The sequence below is a fragment of the Zootoca vivipara genome, chromosome 14, assembly GCF_965207765.1.
Source record: "Zootoca vivipara chromosome 14, rZooViv2.hap1.1, whole genome shotgun sequence".
Lineage (NCBI taxonomy): Eukaryota > Metazoa > Chordata > Lepidosauria > Squamata > Lacertidae > Zootoca > Zootoca vivipara.
The window spans coordinates 38,193,307-38,218,165 of record NC_142597.1 but is presented as its reverse complement, the minus strand read 5'-3'; the positions used below and the strand labels follow the sequence as shown (position 1 = coordinate 38,218,165).

At 47.3% G+C, this 24,859-nt stretch overlaps 1 protein-coding gene and 1 long non-coding RNA gene across 2 annotated transcripts in view; one reads left to right on the top strand and one right to left on the bottom strand.

Moving 5' to 3' along the window:
- Nucleotides 1–1,840: 1,840 nt before the first annotated feature.
- LOC148683577 (uncharacterized) lies at nucleotides 1,841–7,467 on the bottom strand. Its single transcript, XR_015947029.1, has 2 exons — nucleotides 7,212–7,467; nucleotides 1,841–2,993 (listed from the first exon to the last, which is right to left on the bottom strand). It is a non-coding gene; the product is annotated as an uncharacterized LOC148683577 (long non-coding RNA).
- A 93-nt stretch (nucleotides 7,468–7,560) lies between these two features.
- The window catches only part of LOC148683575 (kinase suppressor of Ras 1-like), an 80,760-nt gene continuing 63,461 nt past the window's right edge, over nucleotides 7,561–24,859 (top strand). The window contains exon 1 of the mRNA XM_088658203.1: nucleotides 7,561–8,276. Within this exon, the coding sequence (XP_088514329.1) occupies nucleotides 7,992–8,276 (285 nt within the window). The 5' untranslated portion in view covers nucleotides 7,561–7,991. The remainder of the gene's footprint in view (nucleotides 8,277–24,859) is intronic.

Genomic DNA, 24,859 nt, shown 5'->3' with positions numbered 1-24,859 from the left:
ATCTTCCTTCCTGGCTAAGCTCCCTTTCAAAGCCAGGAGCTCACCTGGGAAAGAGATGTTAACATGACAAAAAGTGTTGCGGGGGTCCATCACAGAGGAATCCTTGGGCAGAGAATGGGCAAGGTGATGGGTTAGGGAGGGACATCGCAAGTTGGCTCTCCCAATCACCCTCGCAAGCTGGTGCCTCTGACCCTAGCTGTTCCCCTGTGAAAATTTTCACTGCCCACCACACGGAACCCCTTGCAATCTTGCTACCACTTGGCAGAAAGTGGGGGTGGCACCGAACTTCTGTAACAGTATTATTTCCAAACTATCGAGTACACCACTTTAGAACAAGGGTTGCAAACCCTCCAGATGTTCCCACGGCATGGGCAGTGGTCACGGATGATGGGAACCGGAGTCCAGCCACATCTGGTTTAGAGGAAGTGTTATGGAAATCACAGGGGGCGGGGCACATCTTTAAAGTTGTTAGATGTTATAAATATTATGCATAAACGTATCCTTTCGACTTGACAGCTCAGGGAAGTTACCTAGTTTTAAAAATCATATAAAATCAACTCCAGTTTCCTCCATTCCAACGCTATTTTGCCCTTGAAAAGGGACTCCAGGAAGTGCCCAGAGGCACTTTGTTGGCCAAGCCTAATCCCATCACCAGACCCACCCAGGTGGCAGACGATGCAAAACCAGGACCTTATTGTTCTCTTCCTTTGAATACTCAAGAAGTTCCTCCCGGTACTTATTACACATTTACTTTTGGCCTGAACCATTACCCTTATGTTAATCTTGTTTACCAGTATGTTAATATTGTATGTACCTCCCCTTTTTTCCTGAAGTTTAGCCATGTAACTATGATGTAGGAATGACACTTCTGAAATGCATTATGGGATTTTGGTGGGAAGCTTTAAAAGTTCTTGTAACCCCGTTCTCAGTGTTCAGTCTTGGCTTGAACCTGTTGCGCAATAAACCTTGCTATTTTGCTCCGGTTGGTGGCTGGACTCCTTCCTTTATTCTGCAGTGGACCGCGGGCTCTTGCCTGACGAGCTGGGTGGCTGAGCAGCCTCGCACCCAGAATTTCCCCTAACAGAAGACAAAGCTAAAAATCTGCAGATCACAGTATTCCAAACAGAAGTGCACAGCTCCCCTTTTTCCTGCAGCTTTCGGGAGATCTCATGCATGCCTCAAAAGCACTAAACCCGGTCTTAACATCAATCCTGTGGTGTCTGAGTTTGCCCCCAATCTCTTCTCTTCCTTCCTCGCCCCGTTTCCCTTTTGTTCCTTGCCCTTCTTTATTGAAAGCCCGAGGGGCAGAGACTGAGCTTTTATGGCTCTGTGTGAGGTGCTGCGGTAGCTTTTCCTGGCTGAAGAGCAGGGTATAAATGTTCCAAACAAATAGGAGTTCAAAAGTCTCTGCAACTGCATGGCAGCTGTTTTTTGGAAGCTTGTCTAGAACTTTTTGCAGAATAGATGGTGGCGGGGAACTCCATGTTACCATCCCAGTAATTCACTCCCCATCCTGAACGAACAAAAGGCTTTTAAGCGCTGCTGCCCACGTAGACTGTCTAGTTGGCTGCAAATGAGCTATTTTGCTCTAATGAGGCATCTCTCTCTCTCCCCCACCCCATACTGTACCAAGGAAGCCCAGATTGCACACAAAGCATGAAATTCAGACTGCGGGAACAGACGCCGAGGAGAACATGCTTCTTCCCCTGCCCTTTGTGGTGGTTTTGGAGCTTCCAAAAACAGATGGAGAAACGAACTGCTTGTGTCTCTTCATCCTCCAAAACGCCTGTTCTGTGCCCGGGATTATACACAAGAGAATAAGAAGAGTCTGGCTCCTGGGTCAAGAGACAGTGGCCCATTTTATTTTTATTTATGAAATGTGTATACCGTGGCACCTTGGTTCTCAAACGCCTTGGTACTCAAACAACTTGGAACCCAAACACTGTAGACCCGGAGGTTTGCAAACTTTTTTTCGGAAGCCGAACATGCTCCGTTTTGAGTGTTACCCTTCCGTTTCGAGTGTTATGCTGAGGTCTGTCTGCTTTTGCTATTTATTTTGCGTTTTTGTTTTCGCGGCTCTCTTTGTTTTTGTGACTGCGTGGAACCCAGTTCAGCTACTGATTGATTTGATTGTGTGACTGCAGTACATTGTTTATTGCTTTCATTTTATGGACCAGTGGTCTCGTTAGATAGTAAAATTCATGTTAAGTTGCTGTTTAAGGGGTTGTTTTTAAAAGTCTGGGATGGATTAATCCGTTTTACATTACTTTCTATGGGAAAGAGTGCCTTGGTTTTGGAATGCTTTGGTTTTGGAACGGACTTCCGAAACAGATTTGAGTTTGAGAACCAAAGTACCACTGTACCGCCCTTGATCCGAAGATCAGAGGGCGGTTCATGACATTAAAGAAGCAACATGAGAGCACAAAACACGCAATAAAACAAAATCAATCCAAAAACACCACTCCCATGAACACATTTCAGAGGTCATAAGGCCCTTGCCTGAAACCCTGGAGAGCTGCTGCCAGCCAGTGCAGGCAATGCTAAGCGAGATGCACCAATGGCCTGACTTGGCATAACACAGCTTTCTAGCATACTAGATACTGTCAAGGTAAAGTAAATAAAAATGCTGCTGTTGCAATCACAGGAGAGGGAGCCAAGAAAATACATTTGTCCATCTCACGCATAAGGCTGTGGACCCACCGGGGCATAGCAGCTAGGCTGGGCAGGTTTGGGTTCAAATCCCATTATTAAATCTCCGTTCACAACTAATTTCTCCATATAGTCACATCACGGCGCCAGACCTGCTGCTCTGTCTCATGTATTATATATGTGCCACAGGCCAAAAAAAAAAAAGGTATTCTGTAGGTGTGTGGGAGGCAGCCTTTGAGGGGAAATCATCGATAATAAAAAGCTTTCTTTCTCTGAAAACAATTAGCGTCCCAGCTCTCCAAATCTCGGTGTTCTAAAGCTTCTCAAAGGAGCATTTCCGTTACCTGTATTAAAACAGATCAAGTTGAGTAATTGCACGTTAAATATTATGATTTCAGCACAAGGTAAATCTCTGCTAAAAGGTATTGTGGGTGTTTTGCAAAGCTCCACGTTAAGTGCACTCAAGCCACATGTTATTTCCTAAATAGATTTCTTTCTTTCTTTCCTTCTTTTCCACAAAGAACATTATGTATTACTGGGTGGGGGAAACTTCGCAAGAACTCAGCAGCAACATCAAACTGAACCCGAATGCAGCTGCTCTGCAAGACAATTTAGGGCATCGCCATATCATATCACCAGTTTATGTCCGTATTTATCCTGGTTTGCTTGGGCAAGGCTTACACAGTGGTGAGACTATGCCCAGTTTTTATTCAGCAGCCATTCTGATTTATTTATAGAGCAGTTACAGTATGGAAAGCATTCGGCCTGATTTACTTACATTTACACATCCAACTGCTCACCCCACACTTTTCAATGTAAATTTCCCTGTAACTTTTCAAACGGCAAAAAGCCTGTTGTTGCTTTTAGAAGTGGATTTGTTTTAACTGTGCCTTCTCCCTCACAGAGCTACAATTCCCAGCATCCTTAAGCTACATTTCCCAGGATTCTTTGGGAGAAATGTGCTTTAAATGTGCATTGTGTGTGGATTTGCCCTGGCTGCAGACACACTATAACTTTAAGGTACATTTGTAGCACAAGTTACAGGTAGGTAGCCGTGTTGGTCTGAGTCGAAGCAAAATAAAAAAATTCCTTCAGTAGCACCTTAAAGACCAACTGAGTTTATATTTTGGTATGAGCTTTCGTGTGCATGCACACTTCTTCAGAATTTGTAGCACAGTTTCTCCGTCAAAGAATTCTGGGCACTGTAGCTTGCTAACATTTGCTGGGAAATGTAAACTCTGCAAGGGGCAAACTACAGCGTCCAGAATGATTTTGACAGGAAAAAATGTACTTCAAAGGGACGCAGCTCCAAATTCTGCCTAACTTTGGACCCAGGGACTTGCACAGTGCTTCAATTTCTTTCTTTCTTTTTATGGTTTCTCTCTCTCCACCCCTCACTTTTTTCTTTTTTTAAAAAAAGAGGTAAATACGCTGTTTGGCTTAATGTATAGCACTGCTCAGACCTTTATAGAAGACTCTGTGAATTTCCCCAATCCTCCTTGAAAGCCTTTAAAATTGGTGGCCACCGCTGCTTCCTGTGGGAGTGAGTTTTATCATTTAACTATTGCACAGCGTGAACTATTGCACTTTCTCCTCTATCAATCCTGAATTTTCCAATGTTCACCTTCGCTGGGCATCCAGGAGTTCTAGTCCTACAGAGTGAGGAATGGAAATGTTTCTCCATCCACTTTCCCCAAGCCAACACTCAAAAGTTGCAGTCATGTGTTAAAAGTCTCTCCCTCCCTCCCTCCCTCCCTCCCTCCCCCCCTTCTTCTTCTTCTTCTTCTTCTTCTTCTTCTTCTTCTTCTTCTTCTTCTTCTTCTTCTTCTTCTTCTTCTGGAGGGAACAATGGCTTTCCCTGTGAGGAGAAGAGGCTCCCCACTTTGCCATCTCCTCCTCTCAGTTCTGTCTGCAAAAGGCCTGCGTTTGTCTTTTGTCTAATCCTTGTCCAAGGACCCAAAGCCTCTCTCTCACTCTTTCTCTTTTCCCGCCCCCTCCCAACTAACACCATCTGGGCCCTTTGAGCCAAGGGGAAGAATGTGGGGATGTAGACATTCATGCTAAATTGGGGGGGGGGGGGAGAGAATGTTTAGTCAGCACATTGCTTCCTCATACGAGCCCGTTCTTTCGGCACATTATCAAAGAGGACTGTGGCCTGTTCTGTGGCAAATGCTATTTATTAAGCCAAATGTTCCCAGTGGGACACAGAAATCGATGCAAACACACCCACACTCACCAGCGAGGTTTAAGGGTTTGACGGCCTCTCTGAGCTGTTGCACCATCCTCTGACTCAGAAGCCTTACCCCAGGCACCCCCCAAACTCGGCCCTCCAGATGTTTTGGGACTACAACTCCCATCATCTCTAGCTAACAGGGCCAGTGGTCAGGGATGATGGGAATTGTAGCCCTAAAACATCTGGAGGGCCGAGTTTGGGGGTGCCTGCCTTACCTCCTAGTCCTTAAATGCTTGCGAGTAAAGCACTCTGCCTATGCTCAGCAGCTCTCTTTAATGCTTCGGGTGCTCTACGGCTGAGCACTGGATCAGATCAAATTATATGGCTGGGAACCATATAATGTTCTAGAGGAGGAGGGCAGATAAAATGGACAACAAGTGCAGCTGGAAAAGGAACAAGATCAAGGATGGGGCTGGACTACTAGATGGTTCTGAGGATCCCTTCCGACTGTACAATTCTATGATCCTCTGGATGTTGTTGGATGACAATTGCCATCAGCTCCAGCCAGGATGGCCGGTTGCTAGGGGTGATGCAAGTTGTAGTCAGCAACATCTGGAGGGCACAACATTGGGGAGCGGTTGTGAAGGCAAGGTGTGTGTTTTAGCTCTGCCTTGAGGGGACGCAAGCGGCGCTGTGGGTTAAACCACAGAGCTAGGGCTTCCTGATCAGAAGGTCGGCGGTTCGAATCCCCGTGACGGGGTGAGCTCCTGTTGCTCGGTCCCTGCTCCTGCCAACCTAGCAGTTCGAAAGCACGTCAGAGTGCAAGTAGATAAATAGGTACCGCTCCAGCGGGAAGGTAAACGGCGTTTCCATGTGCTGCTCTGGTTCGCCAGAAGCGGCTTAGTCATGCTGGCCACATGACCCGGAAGCTGTACGCCAGCTCCCTCGGCCAATAACGCGAGATGAGCGCCACAACCCCAGAGTTGGTCACGACTGGACCTAATGGTCAGGGGTCCCTTTACCTTTATTTAGGTGCTTAGCTCCACCCCTTCCCCCTAAGAAATTTGGCCTATTGGGAGGGGAGAAGCTCTTACATTTAAAACACATCTCCCTCTGCAAAAGAAATATATCCTGGAAGCTGTGGTTTATTCCTACAGAGCTACAATTCTTGGTACCCTTTTAAAAAAAAACTACAGTTCCCAGAATTCTTTGCAGGAATCCATGCACTTTAAATGTGCAGGGCATACACTGCCCCAGGGCAGCAAAGCACATGTTCTGTACCCCTGAGTTCCCCTTCACTTCCTTTCTTCCACTTGTTCGGGGGGTGGGTGGGGTGTTCACAGCCCACTTTGGCAAGAGAGCCCTCCTGCCTTATTTTGCCATGGGGTGTCCTGCCCAGCTGGGACCACAACAACACCAGGGCCTCTCAGGGTGCTCAGAAGAAGCCACGCGACTCAGGCCCTTAAGTGTTTATGTTGGCCAAAGAAGTCGGTTTATGCAAGTGCCCGCTTGAAGTGTGAAAAGGCCACTCGGCCGTCTCTTTACACAGAGTGTAAACACGCTGCCCTGATGTATTTATGGAACGTGTTGGGAAGGTAATTTTTAGAAAGGCATGGTGGCCCGCCTCGCAAGTGAGGCGCTCTTCGGCATTAAACAGGAATGTCTCTGGAGTCATTCCAGCACCAGGTATAGCACCTTGAGCTCCTTGGAGGGGGGAAAAAGGTGGGGCATAAATGCAATATATAAATGAATGAATGAATGAATAAGAAAGACAGAGGAAAAACCTAAACAGGAGGATAATTAAAAGGTTTATAAAAATAAATAAATAAGTAAGTAAAACCCCGTAGTGCCAGGGGATTGGACTGGATCAAGGTAATAGTCCCACTAAGAGCTGCAGTCTGTCTTAGTCCTTCCTTTCTTTGTTTTGCTTAAATTTGGAGGGGTATAAAACACCTAGGCAGGAGTTCCACAGGTGGTGCATCCCAGCATCACCCTCCGTACTCATCATCATCAAACGCAATAATACCAACTCAAACTAAATAAAAAAATCCTTCCAGTAGCACCTTAGAGACCAACTAAGTTTGTCATAGGTATGAGCTTTCGTGTGCATGCACACTTCTTCAGATCTGAAGAATACCTGAAGAATATCTGAAGAAGTGTGCATGCACACGAAAGCTCATACCTATGACAAACTTAGTTGGTCTCTAAGGTGCTACTGGAAGGATTTTTTTATTTTGTTTTGACTGCGTCAGACCAACAGCTACCTACCTGTAACCAACTCAAACTATCACTTAGCCTTTGCACAGCGTGTCCGAAGCACTTCACACGCATATTATCTATAATTATAATCCTTAACAACAGCCCTGTAAGGTATGATGATACCACTAACCCCCTCTTTTTTGCAGACAGGAAGACCGAGGCAGGAATAAAGCCATCTTCTATATAGCAAAGCTCGCAGCAGGCGTGAAATCTGAACGAGGGACTTCCTGATTCACAGCTCTTTCAGCCACTAACCTTCCCCGCAATACTAAAAGGTTTAGTATTGTTTTAAAAGCAGCAACCTTGCAGCATTGTCCCGGTTGCCGTCCTGGCTGTTGCGCGCGCCGACAACAGCGCGAGCAGCCGGGGAAGCGCCCTCCCTCCTCCCTCCCACCAAAACAACACCGCAGGACTACAACTCCCAGCATCCTCGTCGGCAACCGTGACCTGGACCCCAGCTGATATTCAAAGCTGGCTGGAAAGCGAAGCTCAGAAGAAGAGAGCGCTAGTTTGCAGCGCGGCTGCTGCTGCTGCGACTGGCCCTGCATCGCCGCCACCCAGCTTCTTCTGCCGCCCTTTTCTCCTCGCTCCCTAGGGGAAAATAAACTCATTTTCAGTTTTCTTTTTTCTTTTTTTTTGTGGGGGAGAGATGCACTTTGGGTCCCTTGTATGATGCTGCGCTGATTACTATCGTTAAAATAATAATAATTAGTGCATGCAATTGGAAAGGCAATTAATTCTTGCCCAACGTCGTCGGGGCTCGATCGGGCAGCGGCGGCGGAGGAAGGTCTAGCTCCGGCCCGGCCCTCGACTCGCTTCCCCGGCCCTCGCCTCCCCTCCCTCTTGTCTTCAGCTCCGAGAGTCGCCGCGCCACCCGCCCCCCCCCCCCCAACCTCCCCGATGCCGAGGAATGGATAGAGCGTCTGCCGCGCGGAGAGGAGCCGAGAGGATGGTGGAGAAGAAAGAGTGCGCCGCGGGCCGGACGGCAGGGGCAGCGGGGGCCGGAGGAGGGCGCAGCGGCCGAGCCCCACCGGACGGCCTGGCCTCCGGACGCCCCGGCCGGGCCGGCTGCGCGCTGCAGCAATGCGGGCAGCTCCAAGACCTCATCGACATCTCCCTCTCCAGCCTGCAGGGGCTCCGCACCAAGTGCGCCGCTTCCAACGACCTCACCCAGCAAGAGATCCGCACTTTGGAGGTACGCAGAGGGCGCCCCCTCTTTCCGCCAAAGGGGGTTGCTTTTGTGCCAGCTAACCAGGGGGTCCTCTACCATCCCCCCCCTCAGCTCCCGCGGGAATTAATTAATTTGGGGGGGATGTCTGGGTGCGGGTTGTGCGCGCGCGCGCCTTTATTTCCCCTCTCGCACCAATATGCGCGCGGACAATTGTCACAAAGACACTCTGGGTCTCTTTCCTGAGCTGGCAGCGCAATCCCCTCCCTTAGGGCGACAACCCTCTTATTTATCCTTGTTATCGATAGGTTTTTTGCATTTAATAATAAATAATGGGCTTCATTATTATAAATATGTACGCCGCATGCACTCTTCTTGCTGGGCACTGCATTTATTATTATTACTAGTACAGTGTTAGGTATTGCTGTTTCTTGGATTTTTCCTCCTTTTTTGTAAAGGGACCAGCATGGCCACTCGCGATTAAAAATAAAAATAGAAAAGCTATAGCTTTCTATTTCCCCATGCATTTTCCCCCCTGGTAGTGATTACATTGGCAGAATAAGAATAATCCGTCCTCTCAGTGTATGCATGTCTACTTGGGAGTTGGCCTCGCTGAGTTCAATGGAACTGACTCCCAGGTAAGTGTGTATCTATAATAGGAGCCCCCTAAGCTTTTGGGGCTACCTACCAGGGGCATATTTTGAAATTGAGAAGACAAACCAACCTGTTGTTGGGCACCATCAAATACCCATTTCACAGGGAAAAAGCTGCCCTGTATATGTTTGCAGCCTTGCGGACAGATCGCTTCTGCAACCGTGAGATCTTTTCTTGCAGTAGTCTGCTGTTTGCCAAAGAAGCAGTGCCCTTCCCCTCAATGAATGCTTTTATTTGCTAAAACTGCAATGCTCTGCACACTTACCTGGGAGTAAGTCCCATCCAACTCCTTGCGGACTTTGCTTCCCAGAAGATATGTATTGCGACTGCATGGTTAAGGATTTTATTATTGGTGGTGGTTGTTGCTTTTTTGTTGTTCTGACACACAGTCGTGCTTTACGAAACCCGTGTAAACAACAAGCCCCAATCTTAATCCACCAGTAATTTGCCCCGTTCCAATCAATAAAACCATAGCTGCAGGTTGAAAAATTCACTGGCGACGTCTTAAACATGGCTAAAAGCTTTTTTTAAAAGAAGCAATGGTTTATTTTCCAGGAAAAGGTGTGTATCGGTGTGTGCTAACCCCACACTCAGAAAAGGAAGTGATGTCTGCACTGTGCAGTGGGGGGGGGGGGAAGGAGGTTGATGACTGTCTTGTTGCAACACTTGCTTTTTCAGAGGGGAGGGGCGCTGTCTGGCTGCTTTATACAATGGTGTTTGTTTAGGATTCCTTGGCCTGTCCTTCTATTCTCTTCCTTTCCTTCCCTTTCCTCTCCCACCGCCCCCTTTTTGCTGGAGAGGGCATACCCTCTGGGTAGGATTTTTCTTTTGGGGTGGTGGTGGAGGAAAACATGGAGAGAGAGAGGGAGAGGAAAAAAAACCCTGCTCCCCAATGATATGTCCTATGGGTGTGTGTTTAATGCAAGCGGCCTGTCTCTCAAGCCATACATCTATGTGCCTTTTTGGTAAAGTAAAACCATCCCTTCTGCACATAGCCAAGCTTCCTTACCCTTCTTACTGGCCTGGAATTTGGCAACACAGCTGGAATCAGTGGCTACATTGCAGGGGGTTGGACTCCGCCTCTACAATTCTATGATTCCACACACATACCATGCATTTAAAGCGCATTCCCCCTGTAAAGGGGGCTTTTGCATCTGCCACCCCACCCTGCAAAGAACCCTGGGAACTGCAGCCTGCTCCCACAGAGCTACAATTCCCAGAACAAACCCCAGTTCCCAGGATTCTCTGAGAGGCGTGGGTGCTTTTTGAATGCAATGGTGCGTATGTAAGCCACTTGCCCGGTAATCTTGGGTGGTATTTAATTTCTGCTGAACTAGCTATGGAACGCAACGGTACGACTGCTTCCTCTTCGGGTTAAAAAAAATAAAATAGTGTCTGCATAGTATCTGCTCATTGGGGACTCGTAATGTGGCAACCGGACATGCTTCATTTCTGTTTCCTTCAAAACATGGCAAGCCTGTCCTGTTGCATTTTGGGGGGGATGACTCCTGTTCAGTCTGTTGCGTGGGGGGCTCCCCTCGGCTTCTCAAAGCAGGGATGGCACTGCTGAACTGAGGACAGAGGGAAAACTTTGCTCTGCTGCCCCCAATGGAGCAGATTGGAGAGAGCGCCTTGAACAAGCTCTGCTGCCTCTTGCCGTCAGACCATTGAGCCTATCTTAGCTTAGTATGTTTTGCACTGACTAGCAGAGGCTCTCCAGTGTTTCAGACCAGCGGACTTCCCCAGCCCTACCTGGAGATGCTGGGGATTGAACCCAGGACTTTCTGCATGCAGGGCACGTGCTCTACCGCTAAGCTACGGCTCTTCCGTGCAAGATGGATTTGCCCTGTCTGGTAATATCTGGGAGCAACTGTGTGCGTTCTCAGGTGGCTTCATTGCTATTGGCGAATTCCTTAACTTGGTTTTTTTTGGGAGCGGGGTTTATAATCCATGCCCGCTATCAGCGATAGAAATTAGCCAGGCGCCAGGCGCGTTTTGCAACTGGTGCAGATCCAACAGTGACCATGTGAAGATTTCTGGGTGCCAGGTTGGTGACTGGGGGAAGCAAAATGTCACTTAGAGAAGGATCTGATCTGAAATAATTTTCCTTGAAGTTTGAATTTGGTTTTTTTCTGGATTGGTTTCTTTGATGTTTAAGGTGTTGCAAACCGCTTTTGAGATTTATTCTTTAAAATATAAAGTGGTATAGAAATGGACTGAATAGTAATAATAATAATAATAATGAATCCCATCGGGGGGGGGGGAGGTGCCTTGACATTCTGTTGTGGCGACCGAAACCTAGCTTCAAGGTGCCATTTAGCAATTTGCTTATATAGCTGTGTTTCTAGCACTGCCCAATATGGCATTTAGCCTTAACAGGGTGTGCATATTTTCTAGTAACATAGGGGTGGGGAGCCTGTGACTCTTCACATGCTCTTGGGCTCCAACCGTGCTGAGCCCCAGCAAACATGGCCAATGGTCAAGGATGATGGGAGTTGTAGTCCAACATCTGGCGTGCATCAACACTGGCTATCCCTGTAGTAACAGCTGCTTCTGTGGGGAGCATGTTCCCCCTCCAGATGTTACTGGACTACAACTCCCACCATCCCTCCCCATTGGCCATTCTGCACTGTGGTTGACAGGAGTTTTAGCAACATCTGGAGGGCCAAAGAGCCTCCACCCCTGTTTATTATGGATCACATCCCTCCCCCCACTGATACCCTTTGATTGTGTCCTGTCTTTGGATTCCAACGCTATGAGGCCCAGTTTATTCCAGGAATACCATCAATATGAGGCCCAGATTTTTTGGGGGGTGGGCTTGGATTAGATGCCTTGCAGTTTCCCCACTCCCCCCCCCCCCGGTTGCTGCTGCTACTGCTGCCCAGATACTTGCCTTCTCTCCTTGAGCACAATCCAGAGGCAAATAGAGGAATCTGTTTCATGTCCTCACTCTGGGCCTTGCTCCCTTGCTGAAAGAGGAAAGGCAGACAGGCAGCCATAGCTAGGCAGAGGAGGACCAAGATGGCGGAAGAGGCTCCAGAAGTTGGCAATGGCAGTGCAGGCCTCAGCGAGTGCCCAACAATGCTTATTCTTTGTGCTGGCTGTGGTGGAGCCAATTAGATTAATTCCCCACCAGGGAATATAGAATTGGAGGGTGGTAGCTAAGTCATTGCTTGGAGCCTGTTTTTACATGTTTGACTCTTCTGAATTTCTGTTTTCCTAGAATTGTAGAGTTGGAAGGGGCCGCAAGGCTTATCTAGTCCAACCTCTGCAATGCAGGAATCTTTTGCCCAACATGGGATTCGAACCCATGACCCTGAGATTAAGAGTCTCATGCTCTCCCCATTGAGCTATTCCAGAAAATTTTCATTCACCTTGATATATTTATTGTGCAAATATAGCGGTACCTCTGGTTATGAACTTAATTCGTTCCGGAGGTCCGTTCTTCACCCGAAACCGTTCTTAACCTGAGTAGCGCTTTTGCTAATGGGGCCTCCCGCTGCCACCGTGCGACTTCCGCTCGCATCCCGGGGCAAAGTTCACTACCAGGAGCAACTACTTCCGGATTAGCGAAGCTCGTTACCCAAAGCGTTCGTAAGGAGGACGGTACGTAACCCGAGGTTCCACTGTAAATCCTGCTTGATTGTAAGAAAACCTCTAAAGCAGGCATCCCCAAACTGCGGCCCTCCAGATGTTTTGGACTACAACTCCCATGATCCCTAGCTAACAGGACCAGTGGTCAGGGATGATGGGAATTGTAGTCCAAAACATCTGAAGGGCCGAAGTTTGGGGATGCTTGCTCTAAAGTCATTTGCAAAAATAGATGCATGCATTGTGTGTGTGTGTGTGTGTGTGTGTGTGTGTGTGTGTGTGTGTGTTGCTGTTCTGCTGGTTTGAGCTTATGCTTTAAGGATATACTGTTTGCTTTTAGAGTACACACCACATAGAGGTGGTTGGTTTTTTTTTGAAATATTCCGTGATATATAAATGCTTTTAAACAAACAAATGCATAAGCAAGGTTGGAGACTGAGCACTTGGCGACCCACGAGGCTGTTGGGTGCAGGGCTGGGTGTGTTTGTGCGTTTGTGCACAAATGCCTGAGCACTCCTGCCTCTTGCATTTCCCGGCTCCCCTGTGACCCGACTGTTTACTACCGGTACCATTTTTCCATCCCTTTCCCCTTGTGTGTCTCTGGCAACGGAGGATAACAACTGAGTGAATCTGATGAAACCGGACTCCGAGCCCGTGAAATCTTACGCCGTACGCTTTTGGCTTTCAGAACTTCAGGTGCTGCCTTATAATACTGAGGAACTCATTGTGATCTGGCTGGGGCTGGTGGGGGCTGTAGTTCCAAAAAGCATTAGAAACTCAGATATATAAGCTAGGCGCCAAATGGTTCCTTAAACCAGGGTTACGGTCGCCAAAACGAAATGCCTGGTTGCCATTTTGGCGCCAGAGGGCTCGAAAGTCGTCTTTTTCAACGTGACTTTTTGGTTCCTGAAATTCATTACCATTATGCAGATAAAATATAACAGAATTTGGCAAGATGTGTTGTTGTTAGTGTGTGAAACTGGGCAAATTCCAAGGATGGTGGAGACGTCAGGTGCCATCCTGTTGCCCGGGCATCTTCACTGGGTCGCAGGTGGATGATAGCCAGGTGCAAAATGCTCCTGGCGAATTTCGGACGCTGGTTCCAAATATCTGGAGGGCATCCGGGTGACCTAAAATATGGCTTACGTATCTATTGGTAAAAAGCTGTTTATATTTCATGAGCCTTTTGGTAAAGCCTAAGGCAGGCACCCCCAAACTTCGGCCCTCCAGATGTTTTGGACTACAATTCCCATCATCCCTGACCACTGGTCCTCTTAGCTGGGGATCATGGGAGTTGTAGGCCAAAACATTTGGAGGGCCGCAGTTTGGGGATGCCTGGCCTAAGGTCGCATCCAATGAGCTTAATGGCTGATTAAAAACCCCGGCCTCCCAGGTCTTAGTCCAACCCTCTGACCACTAGCATAGCTGCCAAGTTTTCCCTTTTCTCACGAGGAAGCCTATGCAGCATAATGGAATTTCCCTTAAAAAAAAGGGAGAACTTGGTAGCTATGACCACTAGGCCACAACATTGGCTTCTCTCCCCTAGAAATTTCTTCCTCTTGGAGGAACATCCCAACAAGCAGTGCTTTCCCCTGCCAGTCTGTAGCCTGGAGTGTTACACCCCAAAGAAAAGCTTGATTCAGCTATACATGCCTTTCCCACCACTGACTGACTTCCGCCCTAGTGATTTATTTTTAATTTATACATATTTGTATTTGCCGCTTTCCCCCCAGCAAACTCATATCAGAACAAAAACCACATATCCTCCAGATCCCATATAATATTTTCCCTAGGCTTTTCCTAACCCACAAGATTGGCCTCTGTTATTTCTGAATCCCTGTTTTCTGAACGGATAAATGATTAAAAAATAATAATTCTGTGATTCCAGGTACACTCATTGAAATGAATGGCTCTAACTTAGCAACGCCTATTAGGTTCAATGGGTCTATTGTGAGAAGGGCTAAATGTGGGTATGACCCAATCCGTTTTTTTTTGTTTGGTTGCATCTTTGTATACAGCTTAAGAGTTTTTTTTTAAAAAAAACAGGAAGCGGCTTAGAAATGCTTTAAAATACATAATAAACTGAAACGACCAGCAACCAAAAACAACGGGTGGTTTTTATGTGAGCCCTTTTCCCTCACCCCCACAAATTATCGAAAGATCAAGGAAGTTTCCAACTGAAAATGCACAATTCTCTTGTGAACAGGCAAGCCAAATTTCCTGACTATCACTCCCCCTGTGGTTGTCAAGCAGATGTTTCTGAGAAACCTTGGGCTTCCCCAGAAATGCAGAAAACGCAAAGATCGGGAGAGATTTTGCGACAAGCGAATGGAGAAAACGTCTGACTCTGACCCCAAAGGCCTCTTTTTCCTTTGCAGTGGGTGACCTTGGCATCTGCGTTGCTTCCACAGAATGAGGAACGCAGAGCAGGGGAAAGTGAGATGCTATTTCAGCAGCAGGAAACTCCAGCCGTTGGCTCTCTAGTGGCTGAAAACAATGATGATGTCAGTGTGTGAGCCTTGAGGAGCTGAATGGTGCATCCAACAAAACAGGCTTTGGCCTTCAAACAGGGCCGGACTGCCCATTAGGTAGGCTGAGGCAGTCGCCTCGGGCATCTGATGCTGGTAGGCGAGAAGCGGGTTGAATTTTTGTATATCAAGCACCTATGATGATGAGAAGTATAAGAATAAGTATTTATTACTTATACCCCACCCATCTGGCTGGGTTTCCCCAGCCACTGTGGGTGGCTCCCAACAGAATAATAATATAATAATAAGCGATAAAATACCAAACATTAAAACTTCCCTAAAGAGGGCTGCCTTCAGACATATTCTAAAAGTCAGATAGTTGTTTATTTCCTCGACATCTGATGGTAGGGTGTCAAGGCTGGGAGCCACTACCGAGAAGGCCCTCTGCCTGGTTCCCTGTAGCTTCACTTCTCACAACTACTGGTGAGGCAAGGGGTGCAGCCCCCCCCCCCAGATGGACCATAACCTGCAGTTTCCTAGCTTTATTTTTTATTTTTTTTAAAAAGAGAAAGGTCCCATCTGCTCTATACGCTTAAAGCAGTATCATGCCGCTTTAAACAGTCATGGCTTCCCCCAAAGAATTCTGGGAGATGCCGTTTGTTAATGGCTCTGAGAGTTGTGAGGAGACTGCCATTCTCCTGACAAGAGCTACAATTTCTGGAGTGGCCAAACCATAACCCTCCTCCTTGGGGAACTCTGTGGGAATTGTATCTCTGCAAGGGGAACAGGGGTCCCCCCAGAACTCTCAGCACCCCCCTAAGAAGCTGCACTTCCCATGATGCCTGAGTGTTTAAAGTGGAACGATGCTGCTTTGAAAGTGCAGTGCAGCCCACATTTCTAGAAGCAAAATGTACAAGCAGTAGCCTATTCTTTTTTGTTTTTGTTTTTCAGAGTTGAGAAACTCGCCTGCTCCCCCCTTTTGGTCTTTATTTTTTTTGCACTTCTGACATCTGGAAAAATTCCTGTGCATGCCCATATGCACAAGGCCTGACCTGGGCAGCCCCCTAAGCTAGTCAGGGGTCTCCAGGTTGTGGTAGAGGAGTTGTCTTGTCTCCAGTGTTGAAGCAAGAGTCAGCTGACAATCTGGCCAGCTTCATAGTTTAGAATTGGTGTGTGTGTGTGTGTGTGTGTGTGTGTGTGTGTTTGTTTGTTTGTTTGTTTGTGTTTGTGTGTTTTGCCTTTTCGTGACCCACAAAGCTCGGCCCTGTCTTCAAAAAGTTGTTACTTGGCAAACCAGGAATGTGGGAAATATTTTGATCATTCCTTGAGATGTAGGCAATAATCAGTGTCTACACCTCTCCATAACATGGCCAGAGTTGTACCTGTGGCCTCCTATCGTCCCTAGTCAGCATGGTGGAGGCTGATGGGAGTCACAACATCTGGTTCTTAATGTTTGCTCTTGCGACTCTGCTTTGGAAGACTTCAGTTTCCTTCTCCTGGATGTGAAGTCATAGTAGGCAGAATCCCTATAACTTGATCAGAATTCGGTCAGAGCTACTGGACTCAGGATAAAATAGCTTTGCAGGCCATTCTTCTGTTGGCAGGTTTAGGGTAGCTTGGAGTTTGGTCCCCGGCATCTCTAAGTAATGCTGGGAAGAAGCTCTTGCTTGAATCCCTGGAGAGTGGTTCCCAGTCAGCTTAGATCAGGGATGTGGAGACCGGTTTCTCCCAAACTGCAACTCCCATCATCGCAGGTCCTTGGCCATGCTGGCTGGGGTAGAGGGGAGTTGGGAGTCCAGCAACACCTGGAGGTTTGTGGGTTTCCCACCTCTCAGACAGACAATGTTGAGCTGGATGAATCCATGGTCTGATTCGATATAAGGTAGCACCCTATGTCCCTATGAAATTGGGCCTACTCTTGACAAGTGGGCGTTCGCATGTGGTAAAAATGGAGTGGGAGTTTGTGGTCAACCAAAGAAGGAAGTAGGCATCTCTCCTTCCATTAATTTGCCATCGGAATATCAAAAGCTGTCGTATGGTGAGTCAGGCCGTTGGTTCTGCTAGCTCAATATTGTCTGCCCTGACTAGGAGTGCAGAGTTTCAGGCAGGGGCACGACTTGGGGGTGCTGGAGATGGAACTTGAGACCTTCTATACCAGTGTTTCCCAACCTTGTGCCTCCAGATGTTTTCGGACTACAATTCCCATCATTCCTGACCACTGGTCTTGCTAGCTAGGGATGATGGGAGTTGTAGTCCCGAAACATCTGGAGGCACAAGGTTGGGAAACACTGTTCTATACGCAGACCATGTGTTCTACCACTGAGCTCTTCTGCACTGTACTGAATTTAACTTATAACTGCTTGACTTCTGCCATTAAAAACTGGTCAGCGTTGAGACATGGTCCACCTTCGGTTCTGCGACTTTGGTAACCCTCTGGTGCCGATGAGGCAGGTGGTAACATCTTAGATATGCAGAGCCGAGGCCTGGTGAATGCCAGAGAGAGAGCCCTGGGGTGAGAATCTCCCAGACTTAATGGGCTGGATCCAGACTTCATAGGAGAGTAAACTCTTTGAAACGCAAAGGATGTGATTGCCAGAGTGGCAGGATGATTTCATGTTAAACTATGTGCATTCTGAATTGGTAGGAGGTAGGTGCCATTTTGATTTTCATTCATCCTTGGGCGCTAAAAGTGGCACGGGTTGCTTTTGTTGCTTGTTCTGTAACCAATACAAAACAAGGAGGTTGTCTGTGAACACACAATCCTGATGGCACCAGCTTTGGTGGGGGGAGGCTGGCATCTTCAAGGCGTTCTTGCTAAACCCGACACAAAAACTTTGCTATTTCACGTTGAAGTCCTTCTCCTTTGTGCTTTCCCTGCAACATAGGAGTGTAGAAAGCTACCTTAATACCAAGGCAGAACATTGGTGCCTCTAGTTCAGTATTGTCTGCACTGATTGGCAGTGGTTCGCCAGGGTTTCAGGCTGCAGGGCCTCCCCCAGCCGCTACCTGGACGTGCCTTTGGGGATTGGACCTGGGACATTCTGCCTGCAAAACAGATTCTCTGCTGCTGAGCCAAGGCCCTTGCATGGGTTGGAACTGCTCTGTGTTTTCACTTTTTGCCAGTTTACTGGGTCTACAGTATGTAAGTGCCGTAAACAGCCCTGTGGGTTCAGAGTGCTCTCCAAACTCAGCACTGGCCGGGGCTGTGAGTTGTACTAGCAACTGAATTTCCTGACTTCGAACTTGGTGGAGAGTTTGCAGATGAGACGGCTGCTGCTGGATGTGCTGGCCTGAGGAGGGGCTTCTTGGAACGGGGTGGAGGGGCGACGGGGAAGGAAGGATGTGGTTTCAGTGACCGTGTTCCTTGGAATGGCGCTGCCAATTTGAGGTTGCGCTGGCATATATATTTTTTTAGGGTATGAGTTGGCTCAATTATGTTAGAAACTCTCTCTCTGTGCATGTGTGTTTGTGTAAATTCCTCTGACTTTTGTGCTGAGCGAAATGTGGGTTACATTTCTCTCTCTCTCTCTCTCGGGTTATGAAAGAATGAAAATGCAATGAAGCTCTTAGTTCAGGGATGAGTGAGGAAGCTGTGACCCTTCTGATATGTTATGGGGCAAATGTTATTCATGTGAATGCGTGCAAACTCTCCTTCGCTAGTTGCTTTTATAACCTCCTTCGAGTGTCTATGTCTTTTTACATGCAGTTCGGTTGCAACAAAGATGTTCTGAAAGAGGCTACCTTCCCATAGCTCAGATTAGGATGCAAAAAGACGGAATGCTCTTTGAACCCAATAAGAACGTGTTTTGGCCTTGCAAGCTGCTCCAGAGAACCTACCTAGACGATGGGTAGCCAATGTGGTTCTCTGCAGATGTTGTTGGACTACAACTCCCATCATCCTTTGCCAATGGCCCCTGAAGGACTACTGTACTGCAATGCGCTCTACGTTGGGCTACATTTGAAGGTGACCTGGAAACTGCAATTAATCCAGAATGCGGCAGCTAGACTAGTGACTGGGAGTGACCGCCGAGACCACATAACACCGGTCCTAAGAGACCTACATTGACTCCCAGTACGTTTCCAAGCACAATTCAAAGTGTTGGTGCTGACCTTTAAAGCCCTAAACGGCCTCGGTCCTATATACCTGAAGGAGCGTCTCCACCTCCATCGTTCTTCCTGGACACTGAGGTCCAGCTCCGAGGGCCTTCTGGTGGTTCCCTCTGCGAGAAGCAAAGCTACAGGGAACCAGGCAGAGGGCCTTCTCGGTGGTGGTGCCCACCCTGTGGAACGCCCTTCCATCGGAGGTCAAGGAGATGAACAACTACCTGACATTTAGAAAACACCTAAAGGCAGCCCTGTTTAGGGAAGTTTTTAATCTGTGATATTTTAATGTATTTTTGTACTGGTATTTGTTGGAAGCCGCCCAGAGTGGCCGAGGAAACACATTCAGATGGGCGGGGTATAAATAATAAATAATAATAAATAATAAATAATAATTAAAAGTGAGAGTGTAAGCAGGGCATTGACATATGTTGAAGGTTGTCTGGCCCTCATGCAGAACTATTTGGGGCAGATCTTAAGCACACTGAGTCATGAGAAGAACCTGGCCACTGGATCAGGTCAAAGACCCGTCTGTTTTCTCAATGCCCGTGGAAAGCCTGCAATTCCTGGAAACCAGTATTCGGAGATGTACTGCTCACAGTGGAGGAAGAAACACATCCATCTGGCCAGCAGCCATTGATAGCTTCATCTTCCGTGAATTTGTCTCACCAGCTCCAAACGTTGAGTAGACTCTTGTCTGCTAGAGGCCAACAAAGGCTGCTTCTCTCCCGTGATTTCTGAGTGGAGAAAAGCTCTGTCCTGTGTTAAAAGCAGGTGCTGATGAACCAGCCTCAATGTGCATAGAGAGGTGTGCCTTGGCTCCCTTGTGCGATTGGCAAGGAGTTGTACTGGCACCTCCAAAGCTGGGCAGAAGAGTGGCAGATGAAATGTGATGGAGTTAGATAAGTAAAATCAGAGAACGAGAAGAGACAACTTTCAAAGAGGATTGGAAACTATTTGTAGATTATTTAATAAATCATTGTAAGAATGTTAAAATGCTAGCCAGTTTGGAATAAGCTCAGTTAAAAATTGCCACGAGAAAAATTAGGAGGTAAGAATTACAGTATTAGGAAAAGCAGAATATGCAGCAGCAATAAATAAACTGAGGAAACCATGGAAGGATGGAAGTTGACTAAAAGAAACTATTTGATGAATTCATTGAAATGTATTGTTTTTTTTCTTTTTTCTTTTCTTTTTCACTTTGATTGTATTTTGAAAAATCTATAAATCTATATATATTTAAATCCGTTGCTCTGGGCTACCTGGTTAAGAAGGCCCACTCCAAAATGCCTTTTTTATTTTGTGCATTCGTGTTGACTTGTGCTCAGCTAGTGTTAGGGTGGTTATGAACGATACCCCACCACCGCCGCCGCCGCCGCTTTCCCTACTGTTTGTGCCTGCAGAGGTTTCTAAATCAGCACATTTCCTGTAACTTCCTGCTTTTAAAACCTGTAACTTTTCATACAACGAACTTTCTGCGCTTTCAAACTTTTCCCGGGTTTTGTCGTGCTGTAGCGCATGGGGCTCCTTCATACCATGCTCTTCGTCCAGCCAGTCCCTGACAACTGCTTAACACTCTCTCCCTGCTCCAGCAACTTATCTTGGAGACAGTAGGGTGGACAACGTCCCGTTTCAGATCTAGGCCTGGTCCCCCTTCGTACCTGACCAGAGCAGTCTCTTTGCAACCTTCGCGGACTAAACCAGAATGCTATTTATTCCTCCTCCAGCCACTGTAACCTCAGGTCACGTGGTCCTCTTGAGGTCTCCTTTGTCGAGAGAGAACTTCCTCTGGAGAACAATGAGAGTTTAGCTTCCCTGGCTTCCCATTTGGCACACAAATGCCACAAGGTTTGAAGGTCGTAAAGGTGCTATCAGACGGCGTAATAAATGACTTCTCGATTCCAGGATTTGGCCCGAGGTACGGAGAGGAAGGGAAACTCTTCCCCCCTCTTTAATTTGTGGGGAATGCTCACACCTCCGGACTAAATTTATGGGTCTCATGTGACCAGAGGCGGGTTTGTTTTTCTTCCTGCAAAGAGAAGAAGATTTTATTTTATTTTTGCTACAGTGTAGTTACCCACCCTATAGTTAAAGCTATGGTTTTCCCAGTAGTAATGTATGGAAGTGAGAGCTGGACCGTAAAGAAGGCTGATAACCGAAGAATTGATACTTTTCATTTATGGTGCTGGAGGAGACTCTTGAGAGTCCCATGGACTGAGAGAAGATCAAACCTATCCATTCTGAAGGAAATCAGCCCTGAGTGCTCACTGGAAGGACAGATCGTGAAGCTGAGGCTCCAATACTTTGGCCACCTCATGAGAAGAGAAGACTCCCTGGAAAGAGGGCAAAATTGAGGGTACCAGGAGAAGGGGATGACAGAGGACGAGATGGTTGGACAGTGTTCTCGAAGCTACTAAAATGTGTTTTACAGGAGGCAGTGGGAGACAGGAGTGCCTAGTGTGCTCTGGTCCATGGGGTCACGAAGAGTTGGACACGACTAAATGACAAAACAACAACAAAAGATACCCACCCTGAATGCACAAACACTTCACTCACTTCCCCGCCCCCAAGAGACTGGATAACTCACTGGACTACATTTCAGGGCTGACTTAACTCATGTAAACCACAACAGAATCACAAAACTGAAGGGTTGGAAAGTACCCCAAAGGTCACCCAGTACAAACCCCTGCAATGCAGAAGTCACAGCTAAGATACTGAGACCTTGTGCCATGGCCCTTCCTCTCCACCACCAATAATAAAAATAATTTAGTTTTAACATTTAAACAAATAAACGGACAATACAAACAAGGAACAGTTGTAGAAATAGTGTGTAAAACAAGGCACAGAGGAAAACGATGCGCACCTAAGGAAAACGAAATCCTTTCTCATCCAGCCTTATTGATCAATCCACAGCCCTGTCTGCACAGTATAGTTTTAAAGCAAGTATCAAAGCCCCTTTAAAGAATCATGGTCTTCCCCAGAGGGTCCTGGGAAGCGGGGGATTGTTAAGGCTGCTGAGAGTTGCTAGGAGACCCTTATTCTGCCCACAGGGCTGCAATTCCTGGAATTCCCTGGGAGGAAGAGGGATCGACTATTAAACCACTCTGGGAATTGTAGTTCAGCGAGGGGAGTTGTAGCTCAGCAGCCTCCCTCTCTTATCTGAGCCCCCCCCCCTGAAACCACAGCTCTCAGGATTCCTTTGATGGGGGGAGCCGTGGACTGTTTATAAAGTGGCATGATACTGCTTTAAATGTTTTGCTCGTATGGGGACTTAAATAAGCCACGCTGCACTGGAGAGGCTAGTCTGTGTATGTGAAGCTAAGGAACGGAGGCTGTCTCCCATAGAACATTTCCCTGCGCCGTTTATTAACCCTCTACACACTCTCCGACATTTCTCCGATGAAAATAGGGGCGCCCTGTTCCATAATGATAATTTTACTTTTTATACCCCACACATCTTGCTGGGTTCCCCCAGCCACTCTGGGCAGCTTCCAACATACATAAAAACATAATAAAGCATTAAACATTTTTTTTAACCCTCCCCTATACAGGAATGCCTTCAGATGACTCGGGGGTTGGATAACTAACTCCGTACCCTCCCAACATTTTTACGACGAAAATAGGGACATCTTAAGGAAAAGTGGCACATTCAGGGATCAAATCAGAAATCGGAACGGATTCTCTAAATCAGGGATGTCCCTGGAAAATAAGGACACTTGGAGGGTCCGCCTCTGATGTTGCACAAGACCTTCAGGTGCTCATTTAAAAACAGGGTCTCATCTTTGGGAGGCCGGCTGCACATCAGAGTGCTACCTTCTTGCCTCCCTCCCTGGCCTTCCACCTCCAGCTTCTCTTCCTAGGCTAGCAAATGTCTTTCAGCTTGGTTAGGCAACAGTTGTGGCGTGTCTATCTATCTATCATCTATCTATCTATCATCTATCTATCTATCTATCTATCTATCTATCTATCTATCTATCTATCTATCTATCTATCTATCATCTATCTATCTATCATCTATCTATCATCTATCTGCACATTTCCAGGGAGCAACAGATGGTGCATGCTGGGTGTGTGGCAGCTAAGCGCTTGCAGCTCTTAAATACACTCTCGGCGTCTCCTAATGGAGGGGAGTCGATGGCAGCGACTTCCTGTTTTCTGCCAAACACTTTTTCTAAATGAAGAGCGGGAGAGGTTGGCAGAGCTGTTTGCGTCTGTGTTCTTCTTCCCTGCCTTCTCTCTCTCCTCTCCTCTCCTCTCCCCCCACCCCACTGCCTTCATGTTCCTGGTCTCTCCCAGGCGATGGTCTGCCTTGAGATTGGGATATGTGGTCTGTATTAAGATTTGGGATATACGCAGCAGCAGGAGATGGTTGCATGGCGGCGACAGGGTGTGTGTGTGTGTGTCAGAAGGAAGGTCATCGCAGATAGGCTGCAAAAGCCTTGTGACAGGCTAAAAATAACCTGTGCCATCTCCCCCTCTTCTTGATTGGCGCCCCCCCCCCCACGGGAGAGATCAGCAAATTAGGCGGCCCTGCCAGGGTGGGGCGGAATGAGCGGGGGCCCTGGGATCAATACATCTCTGTCTTTGCAATGCCAGTTGCGTGTGGACTCTGTCTGTCTGTCTGTCTGTCTGTCTGTCTGTCTGTCTCTATCACACACACACACACACACACACACACACACACACACACACACTTGCCCTGCAGTTTCACGCATGGGATGGAGCATCGGCTGAAATAGTTTGGGGGCTCATGGGTGGGCACCCATCATAGCTGCCAAGTTTTCCCTTTTCTCGCGAGGAAGCCTATTCAGTATAATGGAAAATCCCTTTAAAAAAGGGATAACTTGGCAGCTATGGCACCCATTGGATAGGGGTTGGGCAGACCTGTCATTTCCAGCTTCTCATTCTTTCCGATCTTGAGCTTGGCTCCACGTCAGTTTGCAATTCCATGCTCCTATCGGTCTCTGGCATCGTGATTTGTTTTAAACCACTTCTAAGTTGTTGTGGTTTGCCCTGGAATCTCGGAGCAAAGGATGAGCAATATCTGTTTTATGGATTGCTTTTATGTCTCGCTGTTTCTCCAAGGAGCACAAGAAGGGTGTACATGGTTCTTCCCCTCCTCGTTTAATCCCCACGACAACCCTGTGTGGTAGGTTAGGATGAGAGGCAGTGACTGTCCTAAGGTCAGCCAGTGAGCTTCGTAGCCTAGTGCGGATTTAACCCTGGGCCTTCTTGCTCTTGATCAGGCACCCCCAAACCCGGCCCTCCAGCTGTTTTGGGACTACAACTCCCATCATCCTTAGTTAACAGGACCAGTGGTCAGGGATGATGGGAATTGTAGTCCCAAAACAGCTGGAGGGCCGAGGTTGGCGATGCCTGCTCTAACCCCTATGCTACACTTATTATTATTAGCAGTAGCAGTAATAATAATGCAAATTCCCCTTGATAGGCGCATTATTTTTGTAGGCAGTTTCGCCTAATGTATGCATTTATGCAAAGCAGGTTTCCCTAATATACAGCTTTTGTACACAGTTTTTATCCACGCTTTCCATATGAATATTTGCACACGTCGGTTGGCTGGAGAAATGCGTCGCAGACCTCAGAGAGGGGTGAATTTTGAAGGATGGCTGTTTCTCAGTTCGCATACTTTCTGAAAGGGTGAATTAGGTAGGCTTTCCTTTAAATACGAACAGAATTTCTCCCCCTTCTGTACCTCAGAGGTGGAGGGTGTTGGAAGCTGCTGAGCTGGGAGGTGCCTGTTGAATACCCTCTAGCATTTGGACTGAAGATTGTGTT